This window comes from Eriocheir sinensis, chromosome 63 (genome assembly GCF_024679095.1).
Source record: "Eriocheir sinensis breed Jianghai 21 chromosome 63, ASM2467909v1, whole genome shotgun sequence".
NCBI classification, from domain to species: domain Eukaryota; kingdom Metazoa; phylum Arthropoda; class Malacostraca; order Decapoda; family Varunidae; genus Eriocheir; species Eriocheir sinensis.
This window is the reverse complement of record NC_066571.1, coordinates 4,684,677-4,703,382: the sequence shown is the minus strand read 5'-3', so window position 1 is coordinate 4,703,382 and position 18,706 is coordinate 4,684,677. Positions and strand designations below refer to the sequence as shown.

General features: G+C 46.6%; 1 protein-coding gene and 1 long non-coding RNA gene across 18 annotated transcripts in view; one reads left to right on the top strand and one right to left on the bottom strand.

The window, feature by feature from the left end:
- LOC126986889 (glycogen debranching enzyme-like) overlaps nucleotides 1-18,706 on the bottom strand; it is a 60,459-nt gene that overhangs the window by 11,275 nt on the left and 30,478 nt on the right. For 4 of the 17 annotated variants that reach the window (XM_050843369.1, XM_050843370.1, XM_050843364.1 and 1 more), the window contains exons 2-10: nucleotides 5,889-7,196; nucleotides 5,052-5,178; nucleotides 4,391-4,514; nucleotides 3,910-4,136; nucleotides 3,372-3,572; nucleotides 3,079-3,213; nucleotides 2,720-2,938; nucleotides 1,646-1,884; nucleotides 1,188-1,220 (exon numbers count right to left, since the gene is read on the bottom strand). In XM_050843369.1, coding sequence (XP_050699326.1) covers nucleotides 1,188-1,220; nucleotides 1,646-1,884; nucleotides 2,720-2,938; nucleotides 3,079-3,213; nucleotides 3,372-3,572; nucleotides 3,910-4,136; nucleotides 4,391-4,514; nucleotides 5,052-5,178; nucleotides 5,889-7,183 — 2,600 coding nt within the window. In that variant the 5' untranslated portion in view covers nucleotides 7,184-7,196. Of the gene's footprint in view, nucleotides 1-1,187; nucleotides 1,221-1,645; nucleotides 1,885-2,719; nucleotides 2,939-3,078; nucleotides 3,214-3,371; nucleotides 3,573-3,909; nucleotides 4,137-4,390; nucleotides 4,515-5,051; nucleotides 5,179-5,888; nucleotides 7,197-10,346; nucleotides 10,514-18,706 lie in introns of those variants that run through there. The other 13 variants (XM_050843381.1, XM_050843380.1, XM_050843374.1 and 10 more) reach the window with 12 other exon arrangements.
- On the top strand, nucleotides 13,158-17,298 carry LOC126986891 (uncharacterized). Its single transcript, XR_007740018.1, has 2 exons — nucleotides 13,158-16,059; nucleotides 16,198-17,298. It is a non-coding gene; the product is annotated as an uncharacterized LOC126986891 (long non-coding RNA).

Below are 18,706 nucleotides of genomic sequence, written 5' to 3'. Positions count from 1 at the left end.
TTAGGTGAACCCAGTGAGTAAACAGCACTGTGTATGTACAATGTATTTCTTTACCCTTATGATCTGAAGATTTTCCCTTTGTCTCCATTTTTCCAATCATAATTAAAGCAAGGTTCCTTTTCAAGAACAATTCTCAGCCCTGAGCAATTTAACAACCAAGCTAATAATTTTATTCTCAAACAAAAAAATAACATTTTTGCTGTTCCTAATCCTGGACATTCAACTCCTTGAGGTTTCCAATAACATACAGTGCCATAAACTCAAACTTAGTTTCTGGTCCATGAGCATCACAATGATGTGTTACTTTCATTAGCCAGAACTACAACTTATCTGCATGGTTCTCAATCTTCAGATCAATGTTTCAAATTCAATGCATCTTCATATTACTACACATTTAATATATATATATATATATATATATATATATATATATATATATATATATATATATATATATATATATATATATATATATATATATATATATATATATATATATATATATATATATATATATATATATATATATATATATATATATATATATATATATATATATATATATATATATATATATATATATATATATATATATATATATATATATATATATATATATATATATATATATATATATATATATATATATATATATATATATATATATATATATATATATATATATATATATATATATATATATATATATATATATATATATATATATATATATATATATATATATATATATATATATATATATATATATATATATATATATATATATATATATATATATATATATATAGAGTTCAAGTCCTAGAGAGCTGTGGTGCTCAGGTAAGGCAAATGTTGTGTTCCCATTAGCCACAAAGCAATAAAATATACAGCCAGTGTCTGTGAGTGCTAGACTTTTCATCACTCTTATGTACAAGTCAGCATCAGAGAATTAATAAAAGCACTAGTAAAAAATTGATACATGTAGATGTACCTCATGTGCCACGCCACAAAAAATATAAACCGGTGAGTTCCCAGGTTAATTCCACAACCAGTTGAGGGACAACGCACAGGGAAGGTTATGGAACTAGTGACAGTGAGCCAACCAACCAACCCACCAACCCGGGGGTCTGACCCCCTCCTAAAAGCCAGGGACCACCTCAAGCCACGACCAAGTTGGCAAGACTTACCCACTACCCTGGAGGCTCTTCTCTTTCGACTCACTAGGAAAATACAAGAATAAATTACCAAACGATCAACATGAACATTCTACAAATAAATTAGAACATACTTTCAAATTATGGGCAATATAATAGAGTTTCTTGGCATATCCCTAGAGGCTGGAGGGACTACTACGTATTTTGACTCATTGGGAAAATTGTAACATACTAATTACTAGAATGGACAAATAAAACTTTAATGAAGAAACTCAGGAACAAGCTGAAGGGGTATCATTCAATGCTAAACCTCAAATGCAACACACAGCTACTCTGCATCAGTTCAATTATATGGACATGCTGATAGCAAGAAAAAATAACTCGGGAGCAAGCTGAAAGGAAATCAATATCAAATACAAACCAGCACACACATACAACTTCTTTCTATAACATCACTTCAGTCATATAGAAAATAACAAATACAAACTTACTTGGGCAAATTATAGAGTCTCACTGCAATGTCCATATCAACTTTGCAAGTCTTCCTTCCATATTGGGGGTCTTGTATGATCACTAACTGATTCTTGGACACTTCCTCCGACCTGGTGGTGGGGACAACGCTGGAGATCCGGCGCCGGAACTCCTCCACCACCTTGTCGATGTCGGTGACGTAGAACTCGTGAATCTTTGCTTGAGGAAAGAAGTGGGTGTGCAATGCGTTCTTCACAGCCTGCACAGAGGAAGGAAGGGAATGAATGGAAAGACTTGGCGAGTATTGAGTTTTGTTCTATGGCATGATGCTGAAGCTTTGAATCTTTGCTCAGGGTAAGAAGTGGGTGTGCAATGCGTTCTTCACAGTCTGTGCAGAGGGAGGAATGAGTAAATTTAATGACTAATGACAGAGGGAGGATTATGTAAGGACTAGATGAGTATTGTTCCATGGCAATAATGATAAACTTGTGAATCTTTGCTCAGGGTAAGAAGTGGGTGTGCAATGCATTCTTTAGTCTGTGCAGAGGGAGGAATGAGTAAATGTAAGGACTAACTGAGTATTGTTCTGCACAGAGGGAGGGAGGATATGTAAGGACTAGATGAGTATTGTTCCATGGCAATAATGATAAACTTGTGAATCTTTGCTTGAGGTAAGAAGTGGGTAGGTGTGCTCTTCACAGCCTGCACAGAGGGAGGAAGGAAGGAAATAAATGTAAGGACTAGGTCAGTATTGTTCTACGGCAACAATCCTGAATTCTTGGATCTTTGCTTGAAGCGAGAAATGGGTATGCTATAGATTTTCTACAGTTTGCACAGAGGGAGGAAAGATACATGTATTTATACTTGCAGTACATTTATATGCATTTATTCTATAGCAATGGGCTGGTCTTGAATCTTTGCTTGAGGAAAGAAGTGGATATGTAATGAATTTTCTACAGCCAGTACAGAGAGAGGGAATTTATACTTAAGAGAAGTAGCAGTTTTAGCTTGTATGGTTTATCAATATCTTGAGTTCAGCCACCATAGTAACTACATGTATAATATAGTATCACTATTAAAACAATGTCCCTTACCTCAACATGTTTCTCTTCCGTGATGGCTACTGGAATCCCTTTGTCCTTCCACTTGCCGTCCATCACCTCCAGCGACATGTGGTGCAGCACCCGGTCCAGCAGAAAGGCCGGGCGCAGGTGAGGCGAGTTGTTGCAGTTGTAGGTCGTCTCGGGGTGTTCTTGCAGCCATGTGGTCTCGTTGGCAGTGTGGTTCAGCACAATATCAGTCAGGGACAACACCTGCAAAAGTGTAGTGTGTAATACCTAAACACTGTAATGGAAACACCTCAAGACCCACTGCAACAAAATCTTGTCATCTTGAAATCAGTTTGGAAACTGAAAATAGTTTCTACCAGAGATCTACTTGAAAAGCTTCATACCTTCCACTCTTCTTTCATCTTCTTCACCAGGGCTTCAACATCGTCCAGTGTAAACTCGTGGTCAGGAACATGGAACTCAACGTTGAGTCTGTGTTGGTCTTTCAGGGAGTAAGATGAATTGGACGCTCCAAGTTCCTGAAAATATATTCCACCTTGTTATATAAATCATTTGAGAACACACCTTCATATTCATACTTAAACCAAAACAATTAGAAATAGGTGTAAAGTGCAGCATGTTTCACTATGCAGATCAGAGCAGAACCTCCCCCCCCCCCCTGTGGGCCAGGCAGCACCTGAATGGGCGTGAAGTGGATCATGTTGTAGCCACTCTCCCGTGCCACCTCTAGCCGCTGCTCCCAGTCCGGCAGGGGGCCGAGGCCCTTGGAGAGCACAGTCTGGCACTGGATGCAGTCTTGGTTCAAAACCTCGTTTGTACCAACCGTCAGTGTCGGGTCTACCAGATAGAACCCAGAACCTTGGGCTTTATCTCTGTCCTCACTGGAAAAACAGACAAACAAATATAATTGAGAGCAATCCTAAGCGAGTTAAAACTACATTACTTTTGTCTGGACATACAGCCTCAAACGTATTAACATCATTCTTATGAGAAGGCAACTAAATTCATTACCAACTAACCATTTTAAATATTTTAAATGATGGGACAACAGCAAGAAAAAAATATGGATAAATATTCCAATACATATCTGAATCTAATACACAGGACATAGTTCCCTCCCCCCGCCACCGCCAGTGCACCGACCTAGTAATGTACAGGCAGGCACCATCACCAAGTGACAGCCCCGGCCCCTTCCCTGCCCTGGCACAGGTCACTTGCCTGTCCTCGTAGGAGAAGTAGTAGTGGAAGGCGCCGGCCATGACGAGGGCCACCTCCACGTAGAGGGCCGTGTCGTCCCCCTTGTTGTGGGAGTCGCTCTTCCAGTGGAGGCGGCGGTACTTGGTGCGGGTGAAGCCCTCCTCGGGCCGCTCTGGGTGGTTCGTGAAGACGCTTACGTGTCGCCCCTGAAGCGTGGGGCCGGGACGCAGCTGAAGGATCCATCCTGGGAGGGGAGGGGAGGATACTCACTGGAGGGGCTACAAGAACACATGAAACAGACAACTCACAGAAAAAAAATGTCACACAGCTATAGATGCAAGAACATAAACGGCACAACGGTACATTTTGCCTCACAAATCTATGCAGGTACCAGTAAGTTGCACCATATATCCGACAAAGGTGCAGCAGTGAGTATGGACGAGCCGCTCTGAGGGAGGAAGTGTGCAATGTGCATGCGCGAAGTGATTGCCGACGTACCTTTCTGCAGACGGAAGAGCGTGGAGTCGAGGTGGTCTTTGTGGTTCAGGGTGAGAACTCTGACCTGCGGCTGCTGGTGCGGCGCCCCCTCACCCGGGGCGGCCGCGGCGCTGCTCAGGCTGCCCTGAAAACATACCCTCGTCTCGTCAAGCTGCCCAAGTATTTATTTTCAGATCAGAGGAAGCAGTTCAAAAGTGACAAAAAAGCCCGGTAACTAACCCCTGCTACCCGTGGACTGACCGACCCCTCCAACACTCAACGACCTGACAGCCACAGTCGGCTAACGGCCGGTAAATAAACAATAAACAAAAAAAACTTCCCCACCAAGTGCCAGATGCAAGCGGGGAACTGTCTGTGCCCGGTGCTTCGGTTCATGAGTTCGTGATCTCAAGTCATTCTTGCTTGGCATCACGAATCACAAGGTTCATAAGAACAAAACAACACACATAAGGAGTCTACGAGTGGCCTCCTGTAAACCTAATTACACCTAACCTCACTGTCCATGAACTTATCTAACCTCTTCTTGAATGTATTTATCGTATTGGCGACAACGCTTGTGTCGGTGGCTGTGCCTTCAGCAGGTCCTGACGACTGTAAGGAATAAAACACGAAAAAAGTTGATGCCCAAACACACTGAATAATGATCACGCGGCGGGCTCACCTTCATGGCCTGGACGGGGGCGGGGGCGGCAGCGGCGGTGGGAGGGGCGGCGCGGACCTGGGCTTGGGGCTCCTGGGTCACCACGGCCTCGTCTTTGACGCCAATCTTGAAGAAGTTGGTCAACTTCCTGCAAGAAAAATCAAGTGTGAAAATGAGACATTACCTGATAATTAAAGTTTTTTTTTGTTTGTTTGTTTGTTTGGACATTTTCTAAGCGATTTTTTTTTTCTCATGAAGTCTTAGAAAAACGGAGATTTATTCAATGAAATAGAAATTGTATATACGCGGAGCGGCGTGTGTGATGATGGGTGAGTCCAAGAGTGTGGAAGCCGAGGCCTGGTGTTCTTGTTCCTGTGACTTGACATTACTGAGTGTTCGTCACCGGGCGGCCGCGGGACGCCTCGCGGCAAACAGGTGTCTTCCACACTGTTTGGACTCGCCCCGCATCACGTGAGCTTCAAAGCGTTGTAAAACGGTTGGTTAAATAAAGAAATAATAAATGAAAACCATCCCATGCAAATAACAAAATTCGAGGGTCAGGCATCGTGTTTTTAAACATGAAAAACATCCTCATAAAAGTTTTCGTCATAAATAAAACATTAGTGTTGTTTAAATTAAGAGGGTCGAGGGGCACACCCTGGCCGGTGCCCGAGGGCCGGGGCCAGCCAGGCGACGGTTAAGGGGCGACAACACAGCTCACACCCGCCTCACAACAGCGTGTTAGTGGCCCGTTAGTGGCCGCGGCCCCTTCACCGGGGCGCGCGGGCGTCAGGTCGTCGCCGAAGACCGACTTGCACACAGAAACAACAACACCGCCATCACCACCACCGCCAGCACCTGGACGAGGCATCTCCGGCTTCCTGCTGTGCTGCAGCGGCTGCTGTTGTCTTGGGCGCTGGCGCTTGCTGAAGCGTCTTTGGTGCTTCCTTGAGTGCTGGTGGCTGCGGAGGCACTGCTGCGGGTGCTGCTGGCTGCTGAGGCGCTGCTGTTGGCGCTGCTGGCTGCTGAGGCGCTGCCTTTGGTAGTGAAGCTGCTGGTGCTTGCCGGGGCACCGTCTTTGGTGCCGCTGGTGCCTGCTGAGGCGCTGCTTTTGATGCTACAGACGCTGTTGGTGCTGGCTGAGGTGCTGTCTTTGGTGCTGTTGGTGCTGCCGGTGCCGCTGGTGCTTGCGGAGGCGCTGCCTTTGGTGCCGGTGCCGCTGGTGCTTGCGGAGGCGCTGCCTTTGGTGCCGGTGCCGCTGGTGCTTGCGGAGGCGCTGCCTTTGGTGCCGGTGCCGCTGGTGCTTGTTGAGGCACTGCCTTTGGTGCCGGTGTTTGCGGAGGCGCTGCCTTTGGTGCCGGTGCCGCTGGTGTTTGCTGAGGCGCTGCCTTTGGTGCCGGTGCTGCTGGTGCTTGTTGAGGCACTGCCTTTGGTGCCGGTGCTGCTGGTGCTTGTTGAGGCACTGCCTTTGGTGCCGGTGTTTGCTGAGGCGCTGCCTTTGGTGCTGGTGCCTGCTGAGGTGCTGGTGATGCCGGCGCCTGCTGAGGCACTACCTTTGGTGCTGGTGCCTGTTGGGGCGGCTTTGTTGTGTCTTTGGGTGCCGGTGGTTCCTGGGGCACTGCCTTGGGCGCCTTGGCAGCCTTCTTGGAGACTGGAGTTTCCTGCGGCGTCGCAGGTGCCGGCGTCTCCTTGGGTGGCTGGGGAGCCGGGGCCCTGGGTGCCGGGGCCTTGGCCGCTGCCTTGGGCGGTGGCGTCTCTGGTTCCAGCGCTGCTTTGGCCGCGGGTTCAGGTGCTGCTGGAGGCGCCGCCGCCGCCGTCGCCGCCGCCTTCTGATGCGGGGGCTCCGGCGCCGCTTTGGTTTTCCTTAACGCCTTTGGGATTGCGGGGGCTGCCTCCGGTGGTGATTTGGGTTCCGGAGGCTGTGGCGCTATCTTCTTCACCGAAGGTACCGGTGGCGGCGCTGCAGCTGCAGGTGCAGGTGCTGGCTGTGCCGGTACTGGCGCTACAGCCGGCGCTGCTGCTGCTGCTGACTGTGCTGGTGTTGCAGCTGGTGCTGGTCCTGGCGTCGCCTCCTCGGTGGGCACAGCCGGGGCGGGCGCCTTCTTCCCCTTCTTCTTCTTGAGAACCTTGCCCTTCGCCGGTGCCTCACTCATCGTGGCGGTGAGGCTGTGCGTGGAAGGCTCGTTAATGCCGTCGCCCACCCTCACAACTTAACAGCGAGAGTGCTGACTTTGTACACAACACCCGCCCTACTGCTGCTGCTCCTGCCCAGCAACACTTCAGTAGAGCACAACACTGGCAGCGGCGTCCAATACGCACAGCTACGCGCGAGTTCACCGCTGCCAAGCTTCTGATCACCTGTTGCCGGCGGGACAAGATCCGTTCCCTGGGACTAGCTAAGCAAACAACCTTCCCGACGAGGCCTACGGCACCCAGTATCTAACGGGACTCCCTCCCTCCCTCCTCGCCACACGGTCCAGACGAGTTCCAGCCGTGTGATGAGGATGACGGTCCTCGTCTAGGTCTTCCAGCCACTGGAACTTCGACCCACAAAGTCATAGCACAATGATTTTCAAGACCATAGTGTTAACTTAGAAATTATCATATAAGGCAATATTGCTATAGACAAATATTACTAGGAACAAGTAACGATACAAATCCAAAATTATCATTTTCTCTAAGCGTCAGTACATTTAAAGCAGCCGCACGGTATGACACAAAGGGTCGTATTTTAAAACATTTCGTCGTCCAAGTTCACATATTTGCCAAGACTTTCGTATGAGTTGAGGGCATTTCCAGGAGTAGTTTTATGACCGTGGTGGTAGTTTGACCCTTCTTCAGTTGCAAGAGTAAAGAAACGCTCATTAGAACCCAGAGTAAAGAAACGCTCATTAGAACCCGATTGATCCTTTCTTTGACCATTAGAAATAGTTAATGTGAGAAGCGAAAGTGTCTTATAATACACGTCTAAGGCTTTCTTGAGAATCATTATGGAGGCGACCCGTGACCCCAAGCCCCGAGCTGGTTGGCAGAGCTACACGAGATGACTGTCCCGTCCACCCACACGCCCACCGCAGCCTTCCATCCCCCTCCCGTCACATCCCCTCCCATAACAAACCTGTCTGCCATATATGTCAACCCTTCTACTAGCCACCCCATCCTCACCCTTATATGAAAAAATCAGCCACTCCATTCCTGTTCACTGCCTGCTCCAAATGCCCGCTACGATCTTACACTTTTATTTTTGTAAAGGTACGCACGAAATTGGAATAAAAATAAACCCTGTGTGTGTGTGTGTGTGTGTGTGTGTGTGTGTGTGTGTGTGTGTGTGTGTGTGTGTGTGTAAAGTTATTTATGAGGCTGATTTGTTTATTAAATTTTATCACATTACAAAATTCTCGCTACGTTAGAAGCCCCTCCCCTCCCTCCCTTGCATTCTCATCGTTTCCCTGCACTACACATGGGGGTGAATCGGGGAGTGGTGGGGTGGGAGGAGAAGGGGGGGGGGGCGACCTATAGGTAAGAAGTGTTGGGGCGGGAGGGACCGGCTGGTACTGGGAAGAGCGACAAGGCAGGAACTAAAGAGGCCTCTGTAGTTCGGTCACTCGTGGCAGCTGCAGGTAGAAACGCTGTTGATGGCACTAACGGTACATATACAACGGAAAGACACGGTACTGATATTATGTGGAAGACCGAGCGAAGAAGACTTAGGTCGGTATTATAAGAAACTTTCGCTTCTCACATCAGTATTTCTAAAGGTCAAAGAGGAGATAAATCGAGTTCTAATGAGTGTTCTTTTAGGTTCACCGTGTAGTGCGGCGACTATGCCTGATGAACGAGCCTCCCATAACCCACTTAGCCAGTGGGGTACCTCTTTGGCCGACTCGGTAAGGAGTGGCTCTCCCGTCACGCTGGGCGCGGGTTCAATCCCAGGCAGCCGGCGAAATACCCTAATCTTGATTAATTTCTCGTGTTTCAATACACGCAGAGGACGTGTGGGACCGAGAGAGTAATAGAAAAAAGAGAATAGAAAATCTCGTCATTGAAACGATACAAAAGAAGGGTCAAACTAACACCAGGGCCATAAAACTATCCCTGGAAATGCCCCAAACACCTACGAAAGCCTTGTCAAATATGTGAACTTGGGCGACGAAATCTTTAGTTTAGATGAAGGAGCAGACCGAGGACCACATCGCTTTGACACTGCCGCCACAAAGATTATGCAAAGTTGAGGGCTACGTTATAGCTGCGCGTGGCCTTGAACGGTGCTCATCCATCAGTATCAGTACCAAGTTGCGTGAACAGTGTGACGCAAGAGGCTAAGGAAAGGTGTGGCAGGGAGGTGGAGAGTGGGAGGAAACAAACGAGAGGGGAGAATGTGCAGGGCACCGGGAAGGGGGCTGAGGGGGCGCCTGTTGGGGGTTACAGCATGATGGCCTCGTATTGGGGGAGGAAGCGGGTCAGAGATACGCAGGTCAACACTTCCTTCAAGTGGTGGGGCGTAGGGATGGGTGGGGGGAGGGGGGGGGTCGCCTTCGATTAGTTTTGCCGGCGCGTGGAACGGCCGCCGTGCCTCTCCTTGGGCCAATAATCCGGCGACCTTCAACCAAGGCATCCTGCAGGCAAAGAGTTGTGGCTGTGGGCAGGCTTTGGGTCTCGGAGCCTGTACAACATGGGCAAGGATGTGGCTCAGGGTAAGGGGGGTGGAGGGGCAGGGCGGAGGGAGGGCAAGAATGTGGCCTTCACCATCTGCCACCTCCTCACCCCCCACACAACAGTCCTCGCCATGAATCGCAGTAAGGCATTTCGTGCTATGTAACACACACACACACACACACACACACACACACACACACACACACACACACACACACACCTGTTCTGGATATCTGCATGAAAGGTGAGCCACGGACGAACGAGTTGAACAGCTTGTCACGCCAAAAAAATGCCCTACAACAGTTACTTCTACGATAAAGCTCCGTGTGCCGGCTTACTTGGGCACAGTATTAACACTTTATGACACGTCAACATCATACCCTACAAGATGTTTGAGGGAATCTTTGACCAAAAAACAAAAAAAAAAGCTTTAATGGGACTCAACAATATCCCACGCTTTGGTACGCACCTTGGTGGCACACGTCAGTAACAAATGGATCATACCGCTAAACGATCCCTAAACGGTAGAACTATACCCCAATGGCTTGTCTGTATGCACACGAGGGGTCACTCATCACGCACCGCTGGTCTGCATCACGCCACACTCACGCACGGTCAGGTACACGCGCCCGGCACGTGCGCCGCGCCCACACCACCCACCTCAGGACGCCCGCCAGCCAGCTCCAAAACACGTGCAGGAAACTCATGGTCACGTTCGTTGGCCCACGACACATAACGTCCACGCGGCGGCACCACCACCTGCCAGCACTGTGCCTGCCACGCTCAACACACCCCGCCGCCTGATGAAGACTGCCCCGGCGCCAGGCAGAAACACTCGCTCGGGATCCTTGCCTCAACCAGTCGCAGCTGACTCGGAAATATGCAATGTTTCGTTCAATACAGACTCGTCCACCCCCTATTAACCTTGTTTACTCCCATGGCAGTGGCGTGAGGATGGCGCTGGTCGGCAGGCGTGGTGTGCTGACCAGGTGCTGCACGAGGGCTCGACGGGGCAGACACGGGGGGCGTGGGGGGCGTGGCGAGCGGCGGCCACTGGTGCCCGGCAAGGGACGATGCTGATTGAACCGGCCGGCGCCGAGGCGAGGCGCGGGACGAGTTGCCGGGTGCGGGCGGTGCTCAAAGTCACCTTAGCTGTGGCGGGGGTAGTTACTGAGTGCTGACCCGCCCTGGCGCCTACTCTGCCCCGGCCACCGCTGCTGCCCACAGGGACGTGATTTACACACAAGCAACACGATCCTGACGCTCCCTCTCCTCCCACTAATGAACAAACATCACTTCCCTGAACGTCACTTGCCAGAGGAAGAAAATGAGAGCTTCTGATGGAAACTGATAATTTAAAAACATATAATAAAAATAAAGTTTATGGACTGCTGCATAATCGTGCCGCTCCTCATCCTTAGAGATGAACCTAACGACCCAAAACTACTTAATTAATGACAACTACCAGAATAGAAACACCCAGGCCGTGTGGAGTAGCTAGATTAATCACCAGAAAGTGCAAAATACGTACAAATGCACTTTATGTGACAGCTTTTAATGTAGAGACGCGCCGAGCCGTGTCCGCCCTCCGAGGCTTCCTGCCATTTACGGAGGCATGAGCGAGGCAGAGACGCCAAGCAGTTTCCCCTCAGCGACGCGAGGCACCAGCCCGTCGTCACCAGGCGGTCAGCCGCCGCTCACCAGCCAGGGCGAGCCGGAGAGTCACGAGCACCACGTCGTCAAGAAACGATTGTACTTAGGCGATAAATAAAGTGATTACGTTTGGTCAGTCATTACCGAGGGAAGACAACAGCTTTGTCCTCCCCTTAAGTCCTCCCATGGCCATTGCCGGTCTGTGCAGCCAACAACGAATGTGCTGTCCCGTCAAGCAAAGCACCAGACGATAGCGAGGAATGACAACTCAAGACTAAGTAGCTGACAACAATGTTTGTGTTCGGTGCTTCGCTTCACCAGTCTATGAATCGCAAAGGTTCATAACCCGGTACCGGATGACACAGCGAAGAGATTACGTAGAGGCCAAAATCATTAACTGGAAATACCAGAATAACCCTTTTCTTCCACAGCAAATTATAGTACCTTACCAGTAACAGCGGGGGGCACTCGCCCAGCCGCCCCCCCTTCCCCATGCACTAACCTTTAGATTACTCGAGGTAGTCGGGCTGTTGATTTTGCTTGCGCTTTTGTTATCTAGGGTTATTGCAAATGTATGAATACCACGATGTTGATTTTGCATGTGCTTTTGTTATCTGGACCGTAAAGGTATGGATATCAGGTTGTTGATTTTGCTTGGTGTGACAAGAGTCACACATCACGGCAGCCACTATGAAGAAAATTCGCCTGCGCCATTAACGGGCTTGGGTCGCCCATGACACCCCTCAAAAAGCCTACCGGCGCTATGGGCGGCACTTAAAAAAAAAAAAAAGCACCTTATCGCCTCTGTATACTGAGTGCCTTCAGCTTGTCTCCGGTGCCCGGGCCGTCCCCTCGGCGTGCCTTCACCTGGCGGGGCGGAGTCAGGCGGCGGTGGGTGGGTGGGTGGCGGGCGGGCGGCGTCACGTTTGCCGCCGCCCCATGGTTCGTGCCTCCCTGGATCAATACAGTCACGGTTTCTCTATATTAAGTCCATTTTACAACGCAACTGCTGCCTCTGACCTCAGCGGGGGACGGATCACGTGAGGCGGGGTGCGGCAGGACCTGTATTCTAAACGTTTCGGGGCCCGAGCACACCCATTTGGCAAGGCATTCGTAGGAGCTGTGGGCATATCCATGAGTAGCTTTATGACCCTGGTGGTAGTATGACGAAGCTTCTGTACCATGAACGTGAAAAACAATCTCATAAGAACCCGATTAATATCTTCTTCGGCCTTTGGAAATAACTGATGTGAGAAAAGGAAGCGTCTGAGAAAACCGACTTAGGTGATCTTGGGTGAGAGGAGCAGCCCATCACCCAGAGGCAGGGCGCGGCGAGGGGAGGTTGGTGAGGCGAGCTCGGTTAAGGGGATATTACACTGGCCATAGTTTCCGTGGAGTTTCAGTCAAACCACGATTCCTGCTGGCGTGGTTCTCATGTTTCCGTGGTTTTCTGACGTGTCCACGATCTTCCAAAGCTACGGTAGATTTCACCGAAAGACGACGGTATTACTCACCATCATCAGCAGCAGCAATAACAAGAAATAAATGAGAACCACGCTAGCGGAAATTGTGGTTTGACTGAAGATCCACGGAAAATTTGCCCAGCGTAACAGCCCCTTTACCCACTCGCCCATTGTTACCCGATTATCGTACCCAGGACATTGCATTTATCGGTTTCAGTATCCGCACAAATGACAATATAAAATTAAAGTTATCGTTAAAACCGTTAATTAGTGATGTTTTTTTGCGATGGAAGTGAGTCAGAAACCGGAGAATACAATATTATGAGTAGGAGATCTGGCAAAAGCACGCCCCCAGGTTACCCGATTATCGTACCCAGGACATTGCATTTATCGGTTTCAGACCCCAAAACTGTCGTACCCGCACAAATGACGATATAAAATTAAAGTTATCGTTAAAACCGTTAATTAGTGGTTTTATTTACGATGGAAGTGAGTCAGAAACCGGAGAATACAATATTATGAGTAGGAGAATCTGGCAAACTGCACTCGCCCAGGGTTACCCGATTATCGTACCGAGGACATTGCATTTATCGGTTTCAGACCCCAAAACTGTCGTATCCGCACAAATGACAATATAAAATTAAAGTTATCGTTAAAATCGTTAATTATTGATGTTTTATTTGCGATGTATGGAGTCAGAAACCGGAGAATACAATATTATGAGTAGGAGAATCTGGCAAACTGCACTCGCCCAGGGTTACCCGATTATTGTACCCAGGACGTTGCATTTATCGGTTTCAGACCCCAAAACTGTCGTATCCGCACAAATGACAATATAAAATTAAAGTTATCGTTAAAACCGTTAATTAGTGATGTTTTATTTGCGATGGAAGTGAGTTAGAAACCGGAGAATACAATATTATGAGTATGAGAATCTGGCAAACTGCACGCGCCCCGAAACTAAAAGGCACAACAACGCCAATCAACAACGCCAATCAACAACGCCAATCTACAACGCCAATCAACAACGCCAATCTGCAACGCCAATCAACAACGCCAATCAACAACGCCAATCAACAACGCCAATCTGCAACGCCAATCAACAACACCAATCAACAACGCCAATCAACAACGCCAATCAACAACCAAGAATCAAACATAAGTCATAAGTGGGAGCCGTTACAAAGGCAATCCCACGCCTACAACTGGACTGGACTAGACACCGACACCGACAGAGCAACGCACACCAGAGCCATTCCCGCGGCGATCAGGTGTCACGCTCCTTTTATAAGCTAAGAGCAAACATTCTATAAGGCGACAGGGAGAGGTACGAACGCCGGAGGGGCTTCCTTACCATTACATTATGACGCGCGTGAGCTCATACTGTCATTAGAGCGCCCATTACACGCCTCATATATAAAGAAAGAACCCGATCGTAAGTGGCAAGAGTGACTTCATTCTTGAGGTGCGTAGGAAGGAGGAAGTACAGAAAAGGAAGGCATTACCGATACGTCTCTTCCTCCTCCTCCTCCTCCTCCTCCTCCTCCTCCTCCTCCTTCCCCAATCTCTCCTCCCTTCTCCTCCTCCTTCCTCTCGTCAGTTCCTTTCATCACCTGCCCCCCCTCCAAAATTTTCTTTACCTGGCCGCACGAACCCAGGTATTTAATCGCAATCTGTCACGTTATTTACCTTCCCTCCTCCTCCTCCTCCTCCTCCTTCTCCTCCTCCTCAATTTTCATCATCATCATCATCTTCCTCCCCTTCCAAGCGACTTCCTCGACAGACAGGCAGACAGACAGACAGACAGACAGGCAGACGCAGACAGACGGCGACGCTGTTGAGGGACATGAAACCAAAAACGGGGAAGCAATATGGAGGAGGAGAATGAAGAGGAAGAGGAGGAGGAGACGAAGAACAAGAACAAGAACAAGAACAACAAGAGGAAAATCGTAGAGCAGGAAGAGAAGGAGAAAATAATGTTATCGTATACACGTCCTCTTATAGTAAAGGTTCTTATCATCAACGTCGGGATCTGAGTAAAGGGTTTTAATACGAGAGTCTTGTCTAATCGGTTCAAGGCAGTGATAAGGAAAACAAAACAGAATATGACGTAGGACGGAAGCGCTCAATTCAAGGCTACAGACAGACACACAGGCAGACAGACAGAAAGACACATACAGATAGATAGATACAGACAGACAGACAAACAGGTAGATACAGACAGACAGGTAGAGAGAAAGACAGACACACAGGCAGATACAGACAAACATACGGACAGACAGACAAACAGACAGAAAGACATACAGATAGATAGATACAGACAGACAAACAAAGACAGACATACAGATAGACACAGACAGACAGACACAGACAAACAGGTAGATACAGACAGACGGACAGACAGAAAGATAGACATACAAGCAGATACAGACAGACAGACAGACAGACAAACGTAGATAGGCATGTAGACAGGCAGATCTGTAGAAGTAATGAAAAGCAGACAAACACACAAACAGACAGACAAGTAGACAGATAGACAGACAAACAGACGGACACATGAGGAAAATACGAGGCTGGTGATGTTAAAGAAAAAAAAAACTGAAGAACTTATTAAGGAAAACGTGTGTGTGTGTGTGGGGGGGGGTAAGGTAGGGAGAGGAGGATAAAAAAAAAAAAAAGATAAAGGGTTCGGAGAAGGAGGAGGAGGAGGAGGAGGAGGAGGAAAGGGAGGAGAAGAAGGTGGAGGTAATGTTAGTGGTAATATAGAAATGGCGATGGCGATAATAATGATAATGATGATGATAATGATGGTGATGATGACAGTGAACGGGCGAGGGGAGGAAGGGTAGAGGGTAGTGAAAGTGAACCAGTAATAGCGTGGAGGTGATAGTGAAGATGGGTGAAGAGAATTGAATGACGGTGAGGAGGAAGAAGAGGAGGAGGAGGAGGAGGAGGAAAGAGATAGTAGAGAGAGGACGATGACGAGACAGGTGACGAGGGTGAAGACGAAGAAGGAGGGGAGGGAGGGTGAGAATGAGGGAAAGAAAGAGGTTGATGACGAGAAGGGTGACGAGGGAGAAGACGAAGGAGGGGAGGATGAGAATGAAGGAAAGAAAAAGGTTGAGGACGAGAAGGGTGACGAAGGTGAAGATGAAGGAGGGGAGGGTGAGAATGAGGGAAAGAAAAAGGTTGATGACGAGAAGGGTGACGAGGGAGAAGACGAAGGAGAGGAGGATGAGAATGAAGGAAAGAAAAAGGTTGAGGACGAGAAGGGTGACGAGGGTGAAGACGAAGGAGGGGAGGATGAGAATGAAGGAAAGAAAAAGGTTGAGGAGGAGAAGGGTGACGAGGGTGAAGACGAAGGAGGGGAGGATGAGAATGAAGGAAAGAAAAAGGTTGAGGACGAGAAGGGTGACGAGGGCGAAGATGAAGAAGGAGAGGAAGTAGAGAAGGATTTTAACGAGGATGAGAAAAAGGTTGAGAACGAGAAGAGTGACGAAGACGATGAAAACGAAGAAGAAGAAGAAGAGATGAGAATGAGTTTGAGAAGAAAAGGGTTGAGGGCGAGAAGAAAAGGGGAGAACAAGATGGGTGAGGAGGGGAGGATGAAGTGAAAAGGAGGAGGAGGAGGAGGAGGAGGAAGAGGAGGAGGAGGAGGAGGAGGAGATATCGAACTCTAACACTCTTGGGATATGCACAATAGGCGAAACTTCTGCTAAAAAAAATATAAAAAAACTTCGCTGCCGGCAATACAGTTACAACGGCCGATGATGATGATGAGGAGGAGGAGGAGGAAGAGGAGGAGGAGGAGGAGGAGGAGGAGGAAGATATAATACGTAGTTGAGTGGAGTTGAGCGAGACAAACAAAAAAAATCAGAGGACAAAAATGTGGATGGACGCCAACACGAACACTATGACCCCGCCACACACACACACACACACACACACACACACACACACACACACACACACACATAGGCAGGCTCCGTTCACCCACCATTCGTACGCGCCTCTCCGATTAGTACGCACAGCTGGTAAGATAAACGGTAATAAAAGGTGCCTTGGGAAACTCAGGTGAGGTAAAAAAAGATCTGAACACCTGTGGAGATAGAGGACTTTTGACTGACCGCTCATCTTGACAACACTTTATTTATTTATTTTTTTATTTATTTATTATTATTTTTTTTTTTTTATTTATTTTTTTTTTTATTTTTTTGCCGCAGTTGACGTTCCCAGCGATATAGTCTTTTTTTTTCAGAGCGAAGGAATAAAAATGAAAAAAAAAAGTGGACGGATGCATAAGAAGAAAAAAAAGTGAGCCGATGTGCAAGATTGAAAATAGAAATATATGTATAGGAGTGAAGAAAAATTAGCAAATATATAAAAAAAATGACAGAAAGTAGCAAATATATAAAAAAAAATGACAAAGTAGCAAATATATAAAAAAATTACAAAAAGTAGCAAATATATACAAAAAAATGACAAAAAGTAGCAAATATATATAAAAAAAATGACAAAGTAGCAAATATATAAAAAAAATGACAAAGTAGCAAATATATAAAAAAATGACAAAGTAGCAAATATATATAAAAATGACAAAGTAGCAAATATATAAAAACATGACAAAGTAGCAAATGCATAAGACTGGAAGTGAAGAGCAAATGAATAAGAATGAAAGAAATATGAACGAATGCATCTGAATGAAAAAAAAAATGTATAAGAATGAAAAAAATTGAGAATAGTACAGGAGTAGAAAATAGCAAATGTATAAGAATGAAAAATATTAAATGTATAAGAACGAAAAAATAGCGAATTTACAAGAATGAAAGAAAATAGAAAATGACTAAGATTGAAAAATATTAAATGTTTAAGAATAAAAAAAATAGCGAATTACAAGAATGAAAGAAAATAGAAAATGACTAAGATTGAAAAATATTAAATGTTTAAGAATAAAAAAAATAGCGAATGTACAAGAATGAAAGAAAATAGCAAATGAATAAGAATGAAAAATATTAAATGTATAAGAATTACAAAAACTAGCGAATAGTACAAGAATGAGAGAAAATAGAAAATGAATAAGACTGAAAAAATATTAAATGTATAAGAATGAAAAAATAGCGAATGAATAAGATTGAAAAAATAATCGAGATAGAAAATGTCCTTATCAATATTTATCTCGTCAACAGTTCATTTCTTAAACCTCGGATGACATTTCCTGCAGCATTTTATTATTATTATTTTTTTCAGCAATGGTATAAAAAAATGAAAATATAACTGTCAAGATAGAGGAAGTTTTTTTTTTTTTTTTACAGCAAAGGAGACGGCTCAAGGACAACAAAAAGAGTGCAGAGAGAAAAAAAAAAAAGCCAGCTACTCACCGCTCCCAAAATTGACCTCTCTTTTTGGCCACTCCTTTGACCTCTATTCAGGAGCAGTAAGTAGCGGGCTTTTTTATATATATTTTTCTTTACGCCCTTGAACTGTCTCCTTAGCTGTAAAAAAAAAAGACACTCGGACGTTTTTATACCTGAGCTCATATTTAAAGTAGTAGATTCACGGTCACATCCCAAGTTATCCATTTCTTACAGCCGTCATTTATTACCAACCTATATAACAACGATAGCTTCTTCGCCTTCCTTGAATTCCACAGACCTCACTTTCAACTACTTCCAATTACTCTTTTCTTGGCACGTTTGCGCTATACTATGACTAACAGAGACATGAACTCGTACAAGCGGTTCATAGTAAGCTCGTGAGGGAACGGAATCTGGCTGACTGATATCGTTGGAGGCTGCTCTCAAGGGTAGGGCTTAGGACGGGAGAGCTGGTAATACCGTTCGAGCAAGGAAGAGGAAAAGGAAGAGAAAGGGAGAGCATGAAATTTCTGGCATGGGGAAAAAAAGC